This window comes from Phocoena phocoena, chromosome 12 (genome assembly GCF_963924675.1).
Source record: "Phocoena phocoena chromosome 12, mPhoPho1.1, whole genome shotgun sequence".
NCBI lineage: Eukaryota > Metazoa > Chordata > Mammalia > Artiodactyla > Phocoenidae > Phocoena > Phocoena phocoena.
The window spans coordinates 22,107,007-22,129,110 of NC_089230.1; the positions used below are offsets into that span (position 1 = coordinate 22,107,007).

The window sequence follows — 22,104 nt, forward strand, 5'->3', positions numbered from 1 at the left end:
CATAAACAGTGGTACCCGTATTCCAACTCATAGTCTGTCTTCAGAACCCACGTACTGAGCCATTCCACTCTCCAATCTCAGGTAGCTAACGTGGTGGATGCAGACATCAATAAGAACAGTATTATAAATGCTGGATAGGCTCCTTAGATATCTCAAGAAAAACATTAAACTTAATTAACCAGAGTTTCAACTGCAATGGATGAGTTAAAACAGTGGTCCTCAAACTTCAGCTTGCACAGGAATCACCTTGGAGGGTTTGTTTAAACGGACTGCTGGACCCCATACCCAGAGTTTTTGAGTCAGCAGGCAAGGATGGGGCCCAAGAATGTGCATTTCTACCAAGTTCCCAGATGATACTGATAGTGTTGGTCCCAGGCCCAGATCACACTTTAAGAACTGCTGGTATAAAACATCACTCTGGTGATATTTATAATTGAAACATAAGGGAAGAATTTTTTGAGTACTATTACTGAATAAAAAATCAGGCACAAAATACATACCCTGCCTCCTGGTTATGGAGATGAAGTCAGTTTTGTCAGAGAAGGATAGGCACACGAGGGTGTGTGACTCTTTGTAGCCTTTGCGTGGTCAGTGTCTGTGGGCCCTTTGGGGATCCACCTCTAACATTAATAGAAAGAACCAGGACGAGGAGCCAGAAAAGCTCTGTTCTGGTTCTTACGCTACAACAGCTGGGTTTAAATATTCTTCATTTCAGTCTCCTCCCCTGGAACACCGGAATAATAATTCCCTTGTTTTTGTTTTTTTTAATGCAACAAAGAATAAGACACAGAATAAAGCAGCATTACTGAGACTCTAATCAAATTTGATTTAATCTCAAAATGTAGGACTTTTGTTTTCTTTAGAGAAGATTACCTTTTATACCAGTTTATGATTGTTGATCATAATAACGAGTCATGATTAGGGCATATTTTAATTCAAAAATGTCCTAAAGAGAGACAATGAAGGTGAGAAAATTGGAATAGAGTTTTATCCCTTATAAAAGTAACTGACTTCTAAACAATAAAATGAAGAGAGATTGGTTAGCAATCCTCTTGAGGAGAAAGAACAGAAACAGAAGAAGAGGTGATGGGTAACAAGTTACCACAAGCACAGGTACAAGAGTTCTGGGGTTACACACTTATTGAGAAAAGGTAATATGTATTTCCTAGACATATCTAACAGCTTATTTTTCAACTGACGAGTTAACAGTGGTCAGCCTCAGAAGTGTATTCTATGTCTGCACTAATAAAATCTGTTTCTTACTAGCACTGATTTTCGTACTGTGTTCGGAAACAACATTTCCTAATATAAAAGGTGGACCTCACCGGTTAAGTTTGAATTAGGGGATTTTTCCAGTTTATACAGAAAGTTGTTGTTATCATACTTCCAGTTCCTCCTGGTCCTCAAAGACTCATTAAAAAAGAAAACCAAATTCCTCTTTTTCTCTTCCTGTCATTATTTTAGTTGAAGTGGTGGTCCATTTGCTTCATCCTTTATTTTATGAGGCTTTAAAAATTAAAACAATTTTAGAAAAATAATCTCCCACTGGCGATTGCATTACATCGGAAAACAACTTAATTAATAAGTATAAATACCCAAACAAAGTTTTAGGGCAAGATGGGGTACTAGTCTTTCATAATCAGACCAAGATGAGAAATTGCAACTTTCACAATACCCGATTTGTTACTGAATCACTAAATAATGTGTTAAGACTTTTCTGGATGCTATCAGTTTCTGAAACAATGACATATGTCAATTAATCGAAAAAGATTCTTAAAGTGAAAAGATTTTTAAATTAAAAACAAACCTATGCAAAAACAATCCCACAAGTATACAAAAAGGGCTCACCAACCCCCCAACACACACACACACACACACACACACACACTCTTCCTTAACCCTCACACAACCTGATGGTATAGCCCTTTCCACAGATGCTTCTGTGATCACTTCAGCCATGAAGTCTCTGTCTCCACCTAATAACGGAGTCTTGATAACAGATGATCTCAGTCTCATAGAATGAGTCTGTCTCTGCACCATTAATTTAAAAGAACAGCAAACAGTCAAGGGGTACATAGGAACAAAACAACTCTGTTCCGGACAAGGAGTCAGCATTCAGCGTGACACTCATCTTGAACCACGTTCAAGACCAAAAAAAAAAAAAAAAAAAGAAGAAGCTGAGAGCCTGAAAAATGATGATAATATTGCATATTATAACTATGTAGGCCCAATGAGATCTGCCAATTATCTTTCCAAAAGCCTTGCTCATTTTTAACTCCTGTTTGCTTTTGTATGGGAGTTCTGAAAATTCACAAATCTTGAAGCAACGCAGGGAAAAGGAGCCACAACAACTGGGTAGTGCTTATTAATAATTACTTGTTAGGAGGGAATATAAAGAAACAAAAATTACAGTTCTGAGTCTGTCTCGAGGCACACTGGTTTCAATCAGCCTGCCTCGTGATTCCAGAAGCAACATGCTTAAAATCAAGTAGAATTCCTTTGAAGACTCACTTTGAAAACCTGAAGCCATTAGTCTGAACTTTCTTCCTCCTATTTTAACCCTTGCGCACTACCGCCCTAGACTCACACATACTTCGCACACATGGCATATCTAACAGAGCATTGCTATTGCTTATTATTCTAAGCCCTGCGTCTATTTCTATGTTGTAATTGTAGTCATTTTGCCAACTTCATAAAATTATTTAGTGTTAATGGAATTTTAGGTGGTTCTTTGTTTTTTTTCTGCTGTCGATAGTATTAAACGAGCAGCTTCACGTGTGAAACCTTTGTTTCTATTAAATTATTCTCTTTGCTAAATCTCCCAGTAATTAATCAAAGATACAACATCATCTTGCTGGATGAATCCAGCATAGACTAGTTTTAAAAATCAAACATCTAAATTTAATTTTAGTACACTAAATCCTTTTTTAAAAAATCTGTAAATACTCATCTAAATGAGAAGCATATCATATAAATTGAAAAACGTTTAAAGCACTGATTATATCATGTTTCTAAATAATGCATACTGAGAATATTTTAATTTGATTTAAAAGAATTGGACACAGACACAACGAATTTTGAAATATTTGGTCGTAAAACGTCAAGAATACCAAGTCCAAAATGTACTAATTCCTATATTACAAAAAATAAGCTCCTAGTTGGTTGTCTGGATTTTAGAACTGTTTTTCCCATGGAAATAACATAATAAAATTCAGTTAAAATCCCAGGCCAACTCATAACATAGCTAAGACAAAATTAATAGCAGCCCAGAATCCCAAATCCACTTAATACCCTGGAGCCTCAGCCCAAGATTCTGCTAAGCTAATGAGTCTCCTGAGAAATGTACAGAATATGAAGATCGTGGAAGCTCCAGTGCCTCTCCCCCCTCCTATGGAAAGGGGAGGAAAGCGGGTTACAATAGGGAATGTTCTGGAAGCAGAAACCTACCATGGGGATAGCTCAGTCAAGAAAAGACAGGAAGAGACAAACTTCATGATACTGGACTTTTAGACATGTTTTGTCAAGGCAAGAGTTCTTACGTTATCAACTTCTTAGGAAGTTTTTCTTAAGTACTATGTAACTTGGGGTATACACCAACAGAGCCAAAGTGAATGAAATGCAGAATGAGCCACCAGGGTCTGCAGCACTCTGAACAGTTCAAGTAGACCTGCTCCAGTATGATAACTAAGATGCACGTCTCGTGTCTTGGTCTACTTTTTCAAGACAGAGCTTCTATGCCTTTCACGTCAAACCTGTAGAGTGGATGGGTTACCTTAATCTCAAATGTCTCCCTTTAAATAATATGCTTTAATTCATTCACATTGCAGTACACACACTCTCTTGGTTTTGTGCAGAACACAAGAAAAAAAAAGAAGAAGAAGAAGACATAGCCCTTACATTTTAGGCACTCATAATCAATAAAAAAGAAAACACAAACAGTAATAATCATAAAACGCAATTTGACAAAAAAACATAGAATAAGTACAAATTATTATAGAATTCCAAAGGAGAAATGAAAAAAAAAGTGGGGATATAGAAAATATTTCCTGCTCCATTTCTACCTTTAAAATGTTATCTAACAGGTGGTTATGTTGATATATACATACATGAAAATTAAGGGAAAAAACCTACTCGTCTTACCAGCCTCATTTTAAATGCTCCTGGCGTGAGGAAGCATTTAACACATGTCTTGAGGTGGGGAGGCACCTTATTATGTAGCAAAGAAGGAGAAAGCCTTTTTAGATTGAGGAAATAGTGTAAAGAAGACTTAGAGGCAGGGAAATATATGAAATGTCAGAGAAAAATATGTTTTTCAATTTGTTTGTTTCTTAGATTATGAATAAGGAATCTTAGAAACGGCTTAAAAAATACTAGTTAAGAATATATGGTGAAGGATCTCGAATGTCAATCCGTAAAGGCAGTACTTAATTCAGCAACCAAAAGCTCTTCAAGGTTCCTGAGCAAATTACACTCTAAGAAATGTTTATATGAAAGTGGTTTATTACTAGCTTGCAGATGAAACCAGGAGACAACGGCATCAGTTTTTCTATCATTACAAAAGTTGAGGCAAGAAACCATAAGGGTCTGCATTAGAATGAAGATCATTCAAAAAACCAAAGAGATACAACAGATGCTCCCAGATTTAGCAATAGATTAGGTCTCAGAGAAGGGTTGCTAAGGGAGTGTCAAAGATACCTTTGACATCTTGACTCTGGAGGGAAGAAAAATTATAGTAGTGACACACTGAAACCAGGAAAAGGCAACTCTGAAGAATATCTTAGGCTGCAGCCCAGAGGTCCAAGAGAAACTCTCCTAATCAACCTGCTCTTAACTGATGCCTCAAGTTAACCTACTCTCACGACTTTCTTCGTAAAATACACTGAATGACACTCACAGTGAGCTGAATATTCAAAGCTAATAGTCCTCTGAACAGCTGCTCCCAGAAGTTGAGCTGTGCTTATTAGATCATGTTCATTCCTAACTATTTTTTGCCAGTTATGCTTCATATTCTAGCTATGAAATTTACTATATTTTACATAACCCAATAAAAGTACAAAAGTAAAAGGATATATGGGTCTATGAAAACTTAGTTGAATCATTAGGAAAGTTGTGAATAGAGGTAAATAAAAATAGCTGTTCAATTAGATATGGGTGAGATGATCTTTAATGACTAAATGGTAAAACTCTTAAAAATGAGGATTCTGTGTTCAGATCACTTCAAAAGCAATCTCTCTTCACTCTAAAGGAAACAAAATCAAAAATCACTGTGCTGTATGTAAATTATATCTCAATAAACCTGGAAGAAAAAATCAATGATGACACTTTATGGGCATAATTTATTCAAAAGAGAAAACACTCTCCAATTAACAAATCTATCCTCAAAGAAAAGGACTTTGTTGTATATCCAATGATTGGCTAAAAATGTAAGCTTACATTCAGTTCAAATAAAATAGTAGGGACTCCCGGCTCCAGCCATAATGAAGTAACAACTGTTGGACTCCTTCTCCCAGCAAAAGCAAACATATAAGTGGACAAAATACACACACACAAGAAAGACTGTTTTCAGACACTGGATAACTGATAGAACAAACCTTTGATCCTTAGCAGAAAGAAACACAAGAAGTGTGAGCCCCATATTTCTGTCTTACGGCACTTTCCAAGCCACTGCACAGGTAACTGGAACCCCAATAGAGAGCGGTAGCTTCACAAGATAGAAGAGCCATAAAATTTCCCCTACTCTATTATCACATAGGCTTGGTTTCAAGGTACCCCAGTATCTTAATAATATACGAAGATTTTTTAAAATAAAGTGCTGTCCTATCCAATGGCTAGAGCCAATGGAATTGTAACTGCTAGCACAGGTCCCACTGAGTAAAGCATCAGCTAAATCAGCTTAATTTTAAACTTGTCTGAGATCAGACTTTAAGATGTAAAAGTTGAGCGTCACCTTTCTGTAATACTTACTGAAGTTTAAAATGGTGCCACTTTTCCCCTTTGGATTTACTGAATTATACATAGTACTTCCTCAAAGTATCCATCCAATAAGGATACATCCTCTCTTTCAGAAGATGTTTTTGTATAATCTGTGTATCATCTGGGATCTTGATATTAACAGTTGATGATTATTAGTCTCATTATTTTGTTTCCATTAATGGCCACATTCTCATTACACCATTCCTAGGCAAATAGCGACCTTTACCCAGGGACACAGTCATAGCAGGTGCATCTTTTGAAATGAGACTGTCTTGACTGATGCTTTCAACCCACTATTTACCCAAGAAAACCTCTCAAGTTAGGAACGAGGGCAGAACAAATAACCTCTCAGAAACCATTCACCAGGTGCTGAGTGTAGTCTAGGTTGGAATTTTCAAGTGTTTGACCGAAATTTACTTTCTGATTCATGCTTTATATTTGCTGAGCAATCAAATTTACAAAAAGATTTGTGGAGTTTTTCACAAATACCACATGTTTGCGAAATGAGTACAAATCACTTTACAGTAAATGATAAACAGCTCTGTAAAGATAAGATAAAATGAACAGAAAGAAAAACATGCTTATAACACAACAATGAATGGAGTAAGTGTTCCTGAAGCACCCTTTTTTATCTTTCATGTTATGAAGCAAGCCAACAATATCAATAAGTCTTCCTTAAGGTCTTAGTGAGGAAGCAAACTCTTATACATGAAAAATATAGCTAATAGAAAAAAGTTATATCCTGATCATTGCATGCACTTTTTTTTTTTTTTTTTTTTTTTTGGGATACGCGGGCCTCTCACTGTTGTGGCCTCTCCCGTTGCAGAGCGCAGGCTCCGGACGCACAGGCTCAGCGGCCATGGCTCACGGGCCCAGCCGCTCCGCAGCATGTGGGATCTTCCCGGACCGGGGCACGAACCCGTGTCCCCTGCATCGGCAGGCGGACTCTCAACCACTGCGCCACCAGGGAAGCCCTGCATGCACTTTTATTAAATGGAGGAAAGAAGCTCTCAAGGAAAAGAGCTGCCAGGTAAAGGTACAGTATATAAGTTGAACTTCTGAATGTATGTAGAGGCTAAAGAGGCATGACATGGAAGCTTACACTTGAGCTAGGTGAAGTTTATATCGTTCACAGAAATGTCTTCACACACACACACACACACACACACACGAGTATTCTTAAGTACTGAAAATATGTAAATAAGCCTAATTCATAAATAGTAAAACTAAATATGCCTTTCCTGTTAGCCAAACAAAAGCCAGCATATCCACAAAGAAGTTGTATTGTAGAAAACTATTATTTAATTCTTGATATAGCTAGTAAAATCCTGATAGCTCTGGAGGCATTAGAATTCTATTTATTGTGTCCTCTTAGAACTCTTATGAGTATTTTTTCCGATTAGCTGAGATTTTATTTTTTGGAGGTATAATTGACACACATTTAAATGCATAGATTTTAAGTGTGCTGTTCAGTCCGTTTTGATGGTCGTATACCCCTCTGTAACTACAACCCAACCAAAATTTGGAACATTTCCATCAATCCAGCATATCTTGCAGTGTCCCCTTCCAGTCAGTTGCTCCTTGGAACTCAGTCATCCAGTGTAACCACTTCCAACCACCCTTTGCCTGATTTTGCCAGAAACAGAATCTAAAAAAATCAGGCACACAAGTTTCACTACATGTAATAACTTGTCTCCTCCTACCTACAGTCCATGAGGAATAAAGCTCCAGTACACACACGGAGAAGGTATTTCTGACTATAAAAGAACATCTTGGCAAAATTTTACTTCAGAGTCAGCATTTAGCTCATGTTACTGATGGGTCAAGTTACTCAGTCAACTTGGCATTCTCGTTATTAGTTTAAACGCATCAAAAAATACATTGACACCATAGTATGTACAGTTCAAGTTTAAATAAAATCCAACATACGTTTATATTTTTTAAAATATGCTTTTCAAAGGCACATTTTTCTCTTAAGCAATACAAGATTCACTTGTATTTTTAACCTGAAATAGCCCACAATAGATTTTATTTATGACTAGGACTATTAAAATTTAAAATACTCAGAAGGTACTATGATCTTACTTTTGAAAAAAATTGAAAGTTCTCCTTTAATAACAGGGAAAAACAAAATTATACAAGTTCAATTTGATGATTAGACTTCAAATCTGATTTTTTAAGCTTCCAGGTGAATAACAAAGCCGGTTTAGTTTTTATATTCTTCCCTAAGAGCTAAAAGACTTCTAACCTATTTAACAAAGCCTAATGAACTGCTTTTCTAACCAAAACAATGGTAAGTTCTGACTTACAGCACTACATTTTTATATCTATGTACCTCTGCTTCAAACAAATGGGAGTTTTAAATGTAAATTAGCCAAAAATTCCCAACTCAAGGTGTTTTAAAATATAACTATAACAAAGATAAATGTTGTTGTAAAGCAAAACCAGGCACACACAGCAGACGAAGAAAAACGACAGTCTTTCAGCTTCACTTGAACCAACCATTTTGAAATAAATATCCTAATAACTGGTATATAGAAAATTTTAAGATATGAAAAGTACTCAAAAAGAAAGAAATAAGAATGGGAAACAGAACTAACTGGCAAATCAGGATGTAAATCTGATTTAAATGAGCAAAAAAAAAAGAGGTAACATAAGCTTCTAGGAAGTCAGAGGCACCTAAAGGAACAATTTAAAGAATATGAAAAACATGCAAAGAGGTCTATTCTAAAAGTTGAATATAAGTCATCTCATTTTGTGACACAATTTCAACCTAAAACAGACTTCTATGAAGAAAGTGTTTTCTTGTTCTCTTAATAACAAAACGTTACTGCAGTGAATATGGTCCACCTACTTGAAAAGAATTTTTTTAAATAAATAAACCTTTGGGGAAGTTCAGACTAACTTAGGAGATCTTTAGAGAACCATAACATAATTGTTTACATACACACACAACCTGTCAAGGCATCTTCAAAACAGAATAATCTATTTTTAGGGGTGAGGAAGTAATAAATCCAAATGTAGACTAGTCTTTGAAGACTTTAGGAAATGAAAGGAATGACAAATGAAAATGAAAACTGAATAGAACACAAGTGTGGAGGGGATGTGGGAAAAATTTGTTTGCTTTATAAAGAAAAGACTTGGACATGTTTGTGGGCTAAGAAGGGAAGGTTTAACCCAAGATAAGAAGCTAAAGTTACAGGTGATGATGGGGATAACTATGGAAAAGACGGCCACAGGGCAAGGGGGGAACAGCTTAAAGAATTTAAAGAAAATAATAACTTTTACTATTTTCAACAAAAATGGATTTTTTTTTAAAAGAGTGTAATAGTGATGAGATCAGTTTGGCACTAAAAAAATGTATTTGCATGAGAAGCTTAGCCCTTGGAGCAAGTGAGAATAAATACTCTAGTTATTTTTACTCATTTAGAGGCACAAATAATTATTTTATGGAACTTCCTCTCTCAGATAGCTGGTCTTCCACAAAGATGGAAGGGTTGAACCATTCATTTCTGAACCTCAACATAGGACCTAGGCCAAGCACAAATTTTTTCTTGTAAATAACTGAATACCTATGACTAAATACTCATTTTGCTTAGCAAAAATATATAAATTCTTCAATTTCTGTACTCATTCAATATTTAGTTGAGACCCTACTGTCCGGCAGGCACTTGATAGGGCATTACAGAGCTAGGGAGCTGTGACATTACATAAATTAAGGACTGTGGACTGTATCCTGTAGACAATGAGAATCTTCAGGGGAACTTAAACAGGGCAGTGGCATGATTCCAACAGTGGTTTAACAGAAACACTGGACACACCTGGTGGAGATGAGAGCCTCAGAGACAGTCGTTATAAAGATAAAAAAGGCATTTCTAACCTAGACTCAGCAACTCTTGGTCACAGCTAAATTTGAGTTTGAGCGAGAAAGAGAAGGCAGCAAGTGTGCCTAAGATTCTATTAATATCTCAAGGTTTTCGATATATACATGAACGCTGTTCACCAAGGAGGAAAGTAAGACTGGCTTTTCTGAAGTAAAATGGTACCTGATAGAGAAAAAGCATAAACCACAGACTCAGTAAAGAAAAGACAGGTCTGACACTGAGTTACCTAACTATAAACCTAGCGAGTTCTTACCCTCTGTTCCCTTCAGTGTACATTTTTGGTTGCACGTGTCTTACTGAGCTATAGTGGGTAATGACATGCCTATCTCCCCTACTGAGCTAGAATTCCTCATTCAGCTCTGACAGCACAGTCCTTCCATTGACATCCTCCACAGTCAGGCCTCCTGCTTAAGTGTCTACGTTCATTCCTTATTCTCTTCTGCAGAGACCCTTTATTCTAGGCACAGGAGGTATGGATCCTTCCACAAAATCAGTTTCAGTGAATTCCTAGGTTTGCCCTTTCCCTTTCTCTGCCTACCTCACCCTTCTCCATTTCCATGCTCACTTTCCATCTTTTTGTTTTTGGTCAAGATCAGAGATAAAATTCAGTGGGGACGAACCACTCCCACAACTGCAATCAGTTTGTTTGTTTGTTTTTTTAATATCTTTATTGGAGTACAATAGCTTTAGAATGGTGTGTTAGCTGCTGCTGTATAACAAAGTGAATCCGCTATACATATACATATACCCCCATAACCCCTCCCTCTTGCGCCTCCCTCCCACCCTCTCTATCCCACACCTCTAGGTGGTTGCAAAGCACAAAGCTGATCTCCCTGTGCTATGCGGCTGCTTCCCCCTAGCTATCTGTTTTACATATGGTAGTGTATATGTGTCCATGCCATTCTCTCACTTTGTCCCAGCTTACCCTTCCCCCTCCCCATGTCCTCAAGTCCATTCTCTATGTCTAAGTCTTTATTCCTGTCCTGCCGCTAGGTTCTTCAGAACCATTTTTTTTTTTTAGATTCCATATATATGTGTTAGCATATGGTATTTGTTTTTCTCTTTCTGACTTACTTCACTCTGTATGAAGACTCTGGGACCATCCATCTCACTACAAATAACTCAATTTCATTTCTTTTTATGGCTGAGTAATATTCCATTATATATATGTGTCAAATATTCTTTATCCATTCATCTGTCGATGGGCACTTAGGTTGCTTCCATGTCCTGGTTATTGTAAATAGAGCTGCAATGAACATTGTGGTACGTGACTCTTTTTGAATTATGGTTTTCTTAGGGTATATGCCCAGTAGTGGAACTGCTGGGTCATATGGTAGTTCTATTTTTAATTTTTTAAGGAACCTCCATACTGTTCTCCATAGTGGCTGTACCAATTTACATTCCTCCCAACAGTGCAAGAGGGTTCCCTTTTCTCCACACCCTCTCCAGCATTTATTGTTTGTAGACTTTTTGGTGATGGCCATTCCGACTGGTGTGAGGTGATGCCTCATTGTAGTTTTGACTTGCATTTCTCTAATGATTAGTGATGTTGAGCATCCTTTCATGTGTTTGTTGGCAATCTGTATATCTTCTTTGGAGAAATGTCTATTTAGGTCTTCTGCCCATTTTTGGATTGGGTTTTTTGTTTTTTTGATATTGAGCTGCTTATATATTTTGGAGATTAAAATATCCTTTGTCAGTTGCTATGCTTGCAAATATTTTCTCCCATCCTGTGGGTTGCCTTTTCATCTTGTTTATGGTTTCCTTTGCTGTGCAAAAGCTTTCAAGTTTCATTAGGTCCCATCTGTTTATTTTTGTTTTTATTTCCATTTCTCTAGGAGGTGGGTCAAAAAGGATCTTGCTGTGATTTATCTCATAGAGTGTTCCACTTATGTTTTTCTCTAAGAGTTTTACAGTGTCTGGCCTTACGTTTAGGTCTTTAATCCATTTTGAGTTTATTTTTGTGTATGGTGTTAGGGAGTGTTCTAATTTCATTCCTTTATATGTAGCTGTCCAGTTTTCCCAGCACAACTTATTGAAGAAGTTGTGTTTCTCCATTGTATATTCTTGTTTCCTTTATCAAAAATAAGGTGACCATACATGCGTGGGTTTATCTCTGGGCTTTCTATCCTGTTCCATTGATCGATATTTCTGTTTTTGTGCCAGTACCATACTGTCTTGATTACTGTAGCTTTGTAGTATAGTCTGAAGTCAGGGATTCCTCCAGCTCCGTTTTTCTTTCTCAAGATTGCTTTGGCTTGCAATCAGTTTTTACAGCCAGCCATCCAATCTGATTACAGGGAAAGCTCTTCAAATGGTCAATGACAAAGCCATGTGATTTTGTAAGTATTTTTTCATCGCCCCTGCTAGAAGATGCAGTTTTAACATTATCTCTTCTGTGCAAACTTTTCTGAGATCTCTTCTGTTATCCCTAGATATCACAGTCACAATTCTATTAGACCACATATCACAGTGCTTCCTATTTGTCTCATGTCAGTCTCCTTATCAACACTAAAACTTCTTGAGTTTAAGGATCATGATTTAGCTCTGCATAGCCAGGACTTTGAAAAGAGTCTGATACACACACACATGTGAAACGCTCAAATATTATGGTATTATTGTGACATAGCCCTCAGCTTTTAAATGCACTTAAAAGTAGCATGCTAACTATGTTCTCTGCAACTCCATTAAGTATTATAATGCTGTCACAAATGTTTGATTTACTTTAATAATATTGGGGGAGGGAAAAGGTTCTGATTAAGAATACCTAACAGTTAGATCTGCTAGACTCACTTTGGTAAGGAAAATCCAAAGTCACAAAAGGGCAGCTTGGAAAACAATTTGATTCATTCACTACACATTTACTGAAAACCTCTTCTGTGGCATTACAATCACAGCATCATGTCTGTAAACCGACAGGACTTTAATATAAGAAACAGTCGCATAGTATAAAGTTATATGTCAATTCTTTTTAAAAAGTAATTGTTGCAAATTCAGAGAGAACTTTCCTCTGAAACAGTTACTGAAAAAGTCAGACCTCTCTAATATGTGTGTGTGAGAGACAGGTAAGCAAGTCAGATGATGAGAAGTAATGACAGTGCTAAACAAACACCAATGAAAGTATCAGGGCTTACTGAACTGGAAGGAAAGTCCTATGTCAAGTTAGCAAAGGCTCTGAGACAACCACAGACCTTATTGTTTATTGATATATTTGTACTTCATCAGTATTGTTACAGAAATTTTTTGGTCATGAACTTACTACAAGTAACAGATTTTCAGATTACCATTCTAAAGAGAGACGAGATTAGCAGTCCAAGTAAAAACCTAATTTTCACCTCTGATGACCCAGCCAGGAGACACCGATTTGGAGAATTCAGGAAGAAGTGGGGACCATATTCCATGATGCCTTAGTGTATATACTTAGGAGTTCATTCTCTCTAAAAAACCCAATATGGAGGCAAAATATCTCTATAAGTCTAGCTTTCTAGCTTTCCTCACCCCCTGTAGCATCAGTACTGAAGACAATCAAATCACTAGGACTTGAAAACCCTCATTTTCTGTCTTAAGATTCTCTTCATTAAAGCCAGTAACCCAGTAAAACTGTTACTTATACTCAATTGAGGCCAGTATTAACTGTACATAATGCCATATTTCTGTGCATATATTTAAAGCAAAAAAAAAAAAGGAAGGAAGAAACTGTGGATGTGTTTAAAAGCAGTGATTAATACTGTATTCCCATTAAGAGTATTTTCTTTTTTTCAGATCTGTATTTTACTTTAACAGTACTCTTTAAGTTTCAACCAGGTAAAGAATCTTCTAAAAATACCATTTTGTTTACGTATTTGTAAAAATCATAAGCATTAACTCATTCTTATAGCTTTGCATAGTCCAATAATAGTGATTAGTGTAATGTTATAATTAAAGAGATGAAAAAATTTTTGATTTTCAAGGGTGTTGACACAATCCATCACCTGGCTCTACTGCCAACGGTTTCTCTCTTCCTGTTATCTAAACTAGCAGCACCAAGCTGGGAGCAGAATGTATTAGCAGAGGCATCTTTTTTGGCTCACAATAGTTGATTTATTAGAGAAAATTCTGTAATTTTTTTAAAAAGTGTATGATTTTTAAACCACAAGTTTAAGATGAGCCTGGTTTAGGAATAACTGTAAACCAAGATATTCTGACATCAAATAATTCAAACTATTTTCCTGACAAAGGAGCTCTCATCTAAAAAGATTAATTGGCTATAAATAGTTTTAACGATTTTTGAAAAAAAAAAAATCAAGATAATTAGTCTTAACCATAGAAATACAGTAGTATCACAGTTCCCACTGGATTACTTTATTCCTCTCTGAGAGGTTTTTTTTTTTTTTGGTAATGGTTAAATAGGTTCATCTGAACTGGTGATAGCCACCACCCATGTGCTGGCAAATGACCTCAATTTTTTTTTTTCAGATGTTTAATCATCTTTGTTCAGTGAAGGGGAAAAGACGTTTACAATATTGTGACTTCATGCCCATTGTCAGATTAATGTATTTTGTCATCTAACCTCCTTACTTTCCTACCCTGCTGCCCCACCTTATAAATCATATTTACCCATGAAATCTGGAATAAGGTTTTTTTTCCTCTCTCCTTGGTTCTTTTCCATTTTGTTCTTTTCCACATTTTTAATTTACTAAACACTATGACACTGAAATCTTAGGAAGAATGGTGCCAAAAAGCACATATTCTACTTGCTGAAAATAAAAGGAAAACTCCATAAAGAATTATTAATTTGAAAGTGGCAGAAAATTTTGTACCTGCCGAAGTCTAGAGTTCCCCAGGTTTATCTTGTCTAAGAAAGTTACCTTCCCAATCTCTAATTGAGTATAGAGCTTACCTGCTAAAATTGAAAGGAAATACACACAGAAGAAACTTTTGAGGTAACTATTAAAAGAATGTGTACATCAAGAAAACAGGCTCGGGCTTCCTTGGTGGCGCAGTGGTTGAGAGTCCGCCTGCCGATGCAGGGGACGCTGGTTCGTGCCCCGGTCCGGGAAGATCCCACATGCCGCGGAGCGGCTGGGCCCGTGAGCCATGGCCGCTGAGCCTGTGCATTCGGAGCCTGTGCTCCGCAACGGGAGAGGCCACAACAGTAAGAGGCCCGCGTACCACAGGAAAAAAAAAAAAAAAAAGAAAACAGGCTCTCTCTGCAGCAACATGTATGGACCTAGAGATTATCGTACTAAGTGAAGTAAATCAGACAAAGGCAAATATCATACAATACCACTTATATGTGGGATCTGAAAAAACAGTACTAATGAACTTACTTACAAAACAGAGACAGTCTCGCAGACATGGAAAACAACCTTACTTACAGTTACCAAAGGAGGGTGTGAGGGATCAAAAAAAAAAACACAAAAGTTCTATAACACACACACACTCACTCTATGATTAAACTGTAGGCTGAGGAGGCCTTCACGGTTTTTAGTACAAATTCCTCTTCAAAATGAAGACTCCTTCTTCATACCTTCTTCATCACCAGTGATGGCGATTTCGAAGGTCAGCTGGCTTTATCTTTTGGCAACCAGTTACTGAGTCATTTGGTACTTGGAGCATCAACCCAAAAATACTTAGACTAAGTCCGTTTTCACTTCCAAATGACCACTTTTCAAACATCTAAAGACCACTATCGCATTCTTACTGACATCACTATTCCAAAGTAAATGTGCCATTTAAATCATTTTTTTTAATTCATCAAGATTTTTATCTTTCAAAAGAAACCAAATTGTTACACCAAAGCAACAATGTGGTGGCTGACTCAAAGGTTCCACAGCTGCAACCCAGCCCCACAAAGGCTTCACATAACAGTGGAGACAGAGATGCTCTGAAACATTCCTCAGATTGCTCGAGACTCATCACCAGGCTGATCTGCCTGGTCTAGATACTCTGTTTATGAACTCTCTCTAAAGGATAACAACCATGCCTGGAGGCGAGCATGATCTGACCAGCAAAGGGGAAGACTCTTTGCTAACACCTCACTCTTCCTAATGCTTAATTCCTACATGGTGTCAGTTTCACTGGAGGCCCCATCACACTTAGTCACTTGAGATAGTCGGTGTGGTGACAAGATGAGTCACCCTCATTCCACATTTACCTAATTGACTTTATGACCCCAATGTAGGATTTCATATTTACCTACATCAAAATCAGATCATCTCAAAGGTATATGAAGGCAGGCAATTATCTACAGGGAAGACGCATCAAAGAAACTTCTGTATACAACTTTCTAAGGTTTACTTATTCAATCACATTGGCTCTTCTAATCTGAAGTGTAGAATGGGAAAACAGCCTTTTAGCTGAAAGCTTCAGACAGTAATTTGGAGCACTTTGACCCTAACTGGAAAAACCCCCCACAAATATTTATTGTCATATATTATAGCTTTCTGTTAGTCACTCAAGCATTACTCTGGCTCTTTCTTCACTTAATAAGAATAGTTTGCACAACTAGAGCCTTATTTTTGATCTTTCAAATATACTTATTTAGTAATTAATGACATATTAATGTTAAAATGGCTAGAAAAAAACCTGGCAGATTTATAAAGGGATTATTTTTCTATGCATTCGAAAGCCATTTGATTACATATAAAAATATGTATAAAAGATGTCTAACACTCCAATACAAACTGCAATGTAATTGATGATCATGAGTAAAATTAACACACAAACCAAAAGAAGCACAAGATTAGTCCAACCATCTGCCTTCCAGAACCGTGCTGTCCTCTGGGCTAGAAAGCACACAGTTCAGGCCAGATTGTACTTTCAGAAACATTTCCCCTTTTAGCTGTTGATGTATCATAACTATCAGAATAACATTGAGCTTTGAAATAATCTGCTGATGTCATCAATTTTCAGAAGAGAAGGGAGGCTCCTCCCTCAGTGCTCGTGACTAAGGCTATCTGTGTGGAAACAGGCTCCTGGTTGCTAAGGAATCCGTTGGCTCTTGGCTGTCTGTTTCCCACTCTGTTTGAAGCCACAACCTTCTGTCTGCTTGAGATATCATCATTCATCTTCAGATCATAGTGTGTCACACTACATAAAAAGAGGTTCTTACTTGAAACAACTTTTAGAGATTCATATCAAGTGAAGGAAGAGTCAGAGTAACGGTTACATGACTAGCATTATAACCATACTTATAAAAGTATAATATTCATACATGTCAACAGTCTCTCTGGCAGATTTTTATTTTTATTTATTTATATTTATTTATTTTTGTGGTACGCGGGCCTCTCACTGTTGTGGCCCTTCCCGTTGCGGAGCACAGGCTCCGGACGCACAGGCTCGGCGGCCATGGCTCACGGGCCCAGCCGCTCCGCGGCATGTGGGATCTTCCCGGACCGGGGCATGAACCCGCGTCCCCTGCATCGGCAGGCGGACTCTCAACCACTGCGCCACCAGGGAAGCCCTCTGGCAGTTTTTTTAATGTGGCTTCTTTTTTTAATACCAAAGAATCTTATTAGGACTTTTTGTTTTCCCAAATTACTACAGTAATACATGTTCATTGTAACAAGGCAAATCATTCAGAGTTGTATTAAGTTCCATCACCTTCCCCCTTCTCACTCCCACCCTGAGATAATCCACTTTACGCCCCTGTGATAACCCATTTTAAAACCTGATGTGTATCATTCCATGTTTTATTAATGTTTATACAGTCTTACACAAGTATACACACATAATAATCCCAGTTTTGTAGTACAGCTTATTACAAATCTAGGATAATCTTATATTGTTCTGTAATTTGCTTTTTAACTTAACTTTATTATCTTTCCAAGCCAATATACGTAGTTTTGAATGGCTACACAGTATTGCATGGTATGAATATAAAATAATTTATACAACCATTCCCTTGTTGATGAACAATCAGAGTCTTTACCAATTGTTTGCTATAACAATGCTACAGTTAACATATGGGTACATATTTCTCTATATATTTATGGGTTTTATTTCTATAGGATAGATGCGTACATGTGGGAGTGATATGTCAAAGAAAATACACATTCTTACTCTAAAAAAATATTGCCCAATTACTCTCCCAAAAGACAGAGCCAACAGTGTTAGTGTGTCTTCTTTACCTAAACTTTAATAATACTGGATGCTATCAACCTTTCTAAATACTGTCAAGCTAGTGGGTAAAAAACAATTGTATTTTGTAATTTGTACTTCTGTGGGACCGGTTTAAATATTCAAATGTTATTTTGCTGTAGTTCTTATTAAAAGTTATATCCAGGGCTTCCCTGGTGGCGCAGTGGTTGAGAGTCCGCCTGCCAATGCAGGGGACGCGGGTTCGTGCCCCAGTCCGGGAAGATCCCACATGCCGCGGAGCGGCTGGGCCCGTGAGCCATGGCCGCTAAGCCTGTGCGTCCGGAGCCTGTGCTCCGCAGTGGGAGAGGCCACAACAGTGAGAGGCCCGCGTATCACCAAAAAAAAAAAAAAAAAAAAAAAAAAAGTTATATTCATCACCTATCAAGAGACAAGGTATTCTGTTTCTATACTACTTTTTAAAATTCTAAAGGGCATAAACGTTGTATACTATTTGCTTTGTAAATGTCCACGAAACTACAAATGTTAACTTACCTAGAAGATTTAACATTGCAGTTCTATTTTATGAGTTAAATTGTGGATATTATCAGAATTAAACTACAGGATCCTAATTTTTAATCATCTGAACTAAGTGTCAAGCTTAACCAACAAGAGGTTTGGCCACCCCTCTAACCCAGCTACAGCAGTCAAATTAACAAAATATTAACAACCAAGAGAGTAACCAAAATCAATAGATTATCCCTAAAGGGTGAAATGAGAGTGATAAGGGGACTCCTTTGAATTGGGGGATAGGCAGATTTAGCTGAGATGGTAATAATTAAGACCTGAGTATCAAAAAAGAACCAGGCGCATGTGGATTAGGGAGAAGAGGGTACTAAGAAAGCATGGTTAAGGAATAGAAAGGACATGTATCTGAAACATAGTGACTGTAGGAGAGACTAGCAGGATAGTAGGATGCACTGTAATGCATGAGAGTGAAGCAGATTTGAGGATCGGAGGTAGGAATCAAGAATCTTGTTCAGGGCTTCCCTGGTGGCACAGTGATTAAGAATCCGCCTGTCAACGCAGGGGACATGGGTTCAAGCCCTGGTCCGGGAAGATCCCACATGCCACAGAGCAACTAATCCTGTGTGCCACAACTATTGAGGCTGCGCTCTGGAGCCTGCGAGTCACAGCTACTGAAGCCTGTGAGCCTAGAGCAGGTGCTCCGCAACAAAGAGAAGCCACTGCAATGAGTAGCCCGCGCACCGCAACTAGAGATATCTTGCACGCAGCATAGAAGACCCAACGCAGCCAATAATAAATAAATTTTTTTAAAAAGTTAATATAAAAAAAAAAGAACCCTGTTCACACATGTGAAGTCTGAGGACTATTATATATCCAAGTGTATGAGAATAAGCAACCCAAGAAATGACTCTGGGTCCAAGAAGGGGCCGGGTACAAAGATAAAGACTGAGGAGACACTGGCATCAAGATGCCACTGAAAGCCACTGGATTCGATGAGATCACCTAGGGGTCATCCAGAGAAGTGAAAAAAGTCAAAGATTGCCTATACAGAGACATAAATCACAGTTAAGCACCAGATGTTCTTCAAAAATATAGTGGTATTACACCATGATTGAAAGATAGGACTCTGAAAATTAGATATAGCTAAAGTTTCAATATGCATTATTTTAACAAACCCTACACCGAGTTACTTATAAGGCACAATTTTGATATTAAAATGCCAATAATAGCCCCTAATGTATTTCTGTGAGTTCAAATATTCATGTGGGAGGTGGTAGCATTTTAAGTGAGTCATATTTAAGATATATAGACACAAAACATTCTGGCTTCATGAGAAAACACAGGTAACTATCTGTCACAAAGCCTTAGGTGATGCACACACCATGTGGGGTAATAAAAGAAATTTTTAAAAAAGATTTCTTGTGTCAGACAGTAACTTAAAAACACATTTAAGTACTTTGATTCCCATGCCCTTGCGAATGAGCACCTCCTTAAATTTTACATCCCAGGTGCTTCCCTTGCCCCATCCTAGTCTCAGCCCAGCTGACCCCATTTACTTAGTCTAAAAACATGTGTTTCATTTATTCAAATGATTAAAATAATGAAGGTGCATATACCAAATAAAATGTGGACATCTAAAATAAAAAGTCCCAATTTAAGGTTTGAAGAAGTCTTGAAAATTTACAAATGCTATGACCTAACAAAAATGAATTTTAATCTCATAATTTATCTTACATCATGTAATTGGCTCCTGGAGGGTCACTTTTGAAAGTTAAGAAATAATTCAACACTGTACATGATAAAAATCTAATGTATATATAATTTTCAGATCTCTTTACAAGTGTGCTTCCTCTTTCTGGCAATGAAAGTAACAGAAAGATAGACTTTATAAGGAAATTGAAACAAATACACCAAAAAAAACCACTCAAAGATCTATTTTGTTTTGAAGCCAGTAAACAAGTACCAGGGATTTCCCAAGTAAGTAGCTGAAACTACCTGATGGCTTGGAAAAAAAGTATTTGTATATTGAACACTAGTTAAATATCTTGATCCATGAATTAGCAATTTTAGCAGATAATCTGTTTCCAGATTTGTTAAATGTATTATTTATAATAGCATACAGGTATGTTATAAACATGGAATGTATAAAATCTTGAGTAAAGCCCAAGTAATCAATACATAAGACTTCAGGAGTAATGACTTCATTCTAAAGGAAAATATAATAAACTGAATAAAGACAACAGTAAAAAAAATAAAAAGTGTAAAACAAAATGGGCTTAAGCAAAATGCAGTTTGCTCAAGTAACAAAACCAGATAACTTTTAAAGATCATTCACATTCCTCAAGTTCTTATTGGCTCATTCATATAATTAGCTGTTTATAGAAAAATTTGGCTTTCAATAACAGCTAAAAAGGTCTTATTTCAAAGTTGAGAAAAAAATTGTACTCTTTTTAAAAATTAAATATTTTCATTCCAAATGTACTGTAATTAAAATTAACTTTCTCACAGCATTTTAAGTCAACTAAATAACCTTCATGATCTAAAAACTTAATTTCAAATTCCTGTCTGATACTTGGCAATAAATAAAAATAGCAAAGCCTATACTTTACTTTTCATAAAGAACTGAATGAAAACTCGAAAAGAGAGAGAATTAAGTACTGTATATTTATTCAACTGTAGAAGAAACAGCTAGCACATTTTTAATGTCAGATATGTAGCTATCTCATCATTCAATATGGGCGAGATAAATAAAACTAAAAGAAATGTAGCTAAGATTAAAGAAATACACTCATTAGAAAATAAAACAATGATCAAAGTAATAAAATTCACACATAATTAAAGAGGAATGAGAGGCCATGGACAGAAAAAGCCTGTAAAGACAGAAAACGTCAACAAATAAGAGGCACACTTACACTGAAGGCAATGTAATCATTATTAAATTCTGAGTTTGAAAGAAAAAGAGTCTTACTTACCTGAGGGAGGAACATACACAATATATAAAGCAAATAAGAACAAAAGAGAACTTGGCTTCCATTTCGAATGACAGCTCCACATTCGGCCTGAGTGAAACATCCTGTCATGGAAAAAAGCAACAGTCAGGACACTTAGATTCAGTAAAGCATTCGGTCAATAAAATCTGTAGGTTTCCAGCAGGTACTGGAAAATAGGAACCTTCAGATTCAGCCTTGCTTCCAAATAAAAAAAAGAAACTTTGAAGATGATAAGCTAAGCATCCCCTTTAAGCTAATTAGGCAAAAGAAAAAAATCCATGCATTTTATTTGTCACTTGGTGGCACCTTCCTTATCAATCAATATATAATAGACGATTTCTTCATGAAGATGGGGAAGTATTCAGATAATACAAGATAAAAATCACTTATAAAAAAAAAACAATTTCGGCATCAATCTTCAGCATCACCAGTCAATGCCCATCTGAGTAGCAAGAGGATGTTTTTATCAACCTCTTCTATAATCTCCCAGAAATTTAGGCTTTAGGGAAATGTTTTCATTTTATAACATCTGCTGCTTCACAAATGGAAATATTTAAATTAAAATGCCCAAACTTTCTTCCTTCCCCTAAAGTTAAGTACAGAAGCACTAACATTCTAAAAAGATTAATTTCTTTATATATAATAATAGCTATCAAAGTTTTTAAATGGCT

The 22,104-nt window shown here is 36.8% G+C and overlaps 1 protein-coding gene across 4 annotated transcripts in view; it reads right to left on the reverse strand.

Moving 5' to 3' along the window:
- ADGRG6 (adhesion G protein-coupled receptor G6) overlaps positions 1 to 21,515 on the reverse strand; it is a 127,449-nt gene extending 105,934 nt beyond the window's left edge. For all 4 annotated transcript variants that reach the window (XM_065888491.1, XM_065888490.1, XM_065888494.1 and 1 more), the window contains exon 1: positions 21,416 to 21,515. In XM_065888491.1, the coding sequence (XP_065744563.1) occupies positions 21,416 to 21,515 (100 nt within the window). The remainder of the gene's footprint in view (positions 1 to 21,415) is intronic.
- Between the last annotated feature and the right edge of the window lie 589 nt (positions 21,516 to 22,104).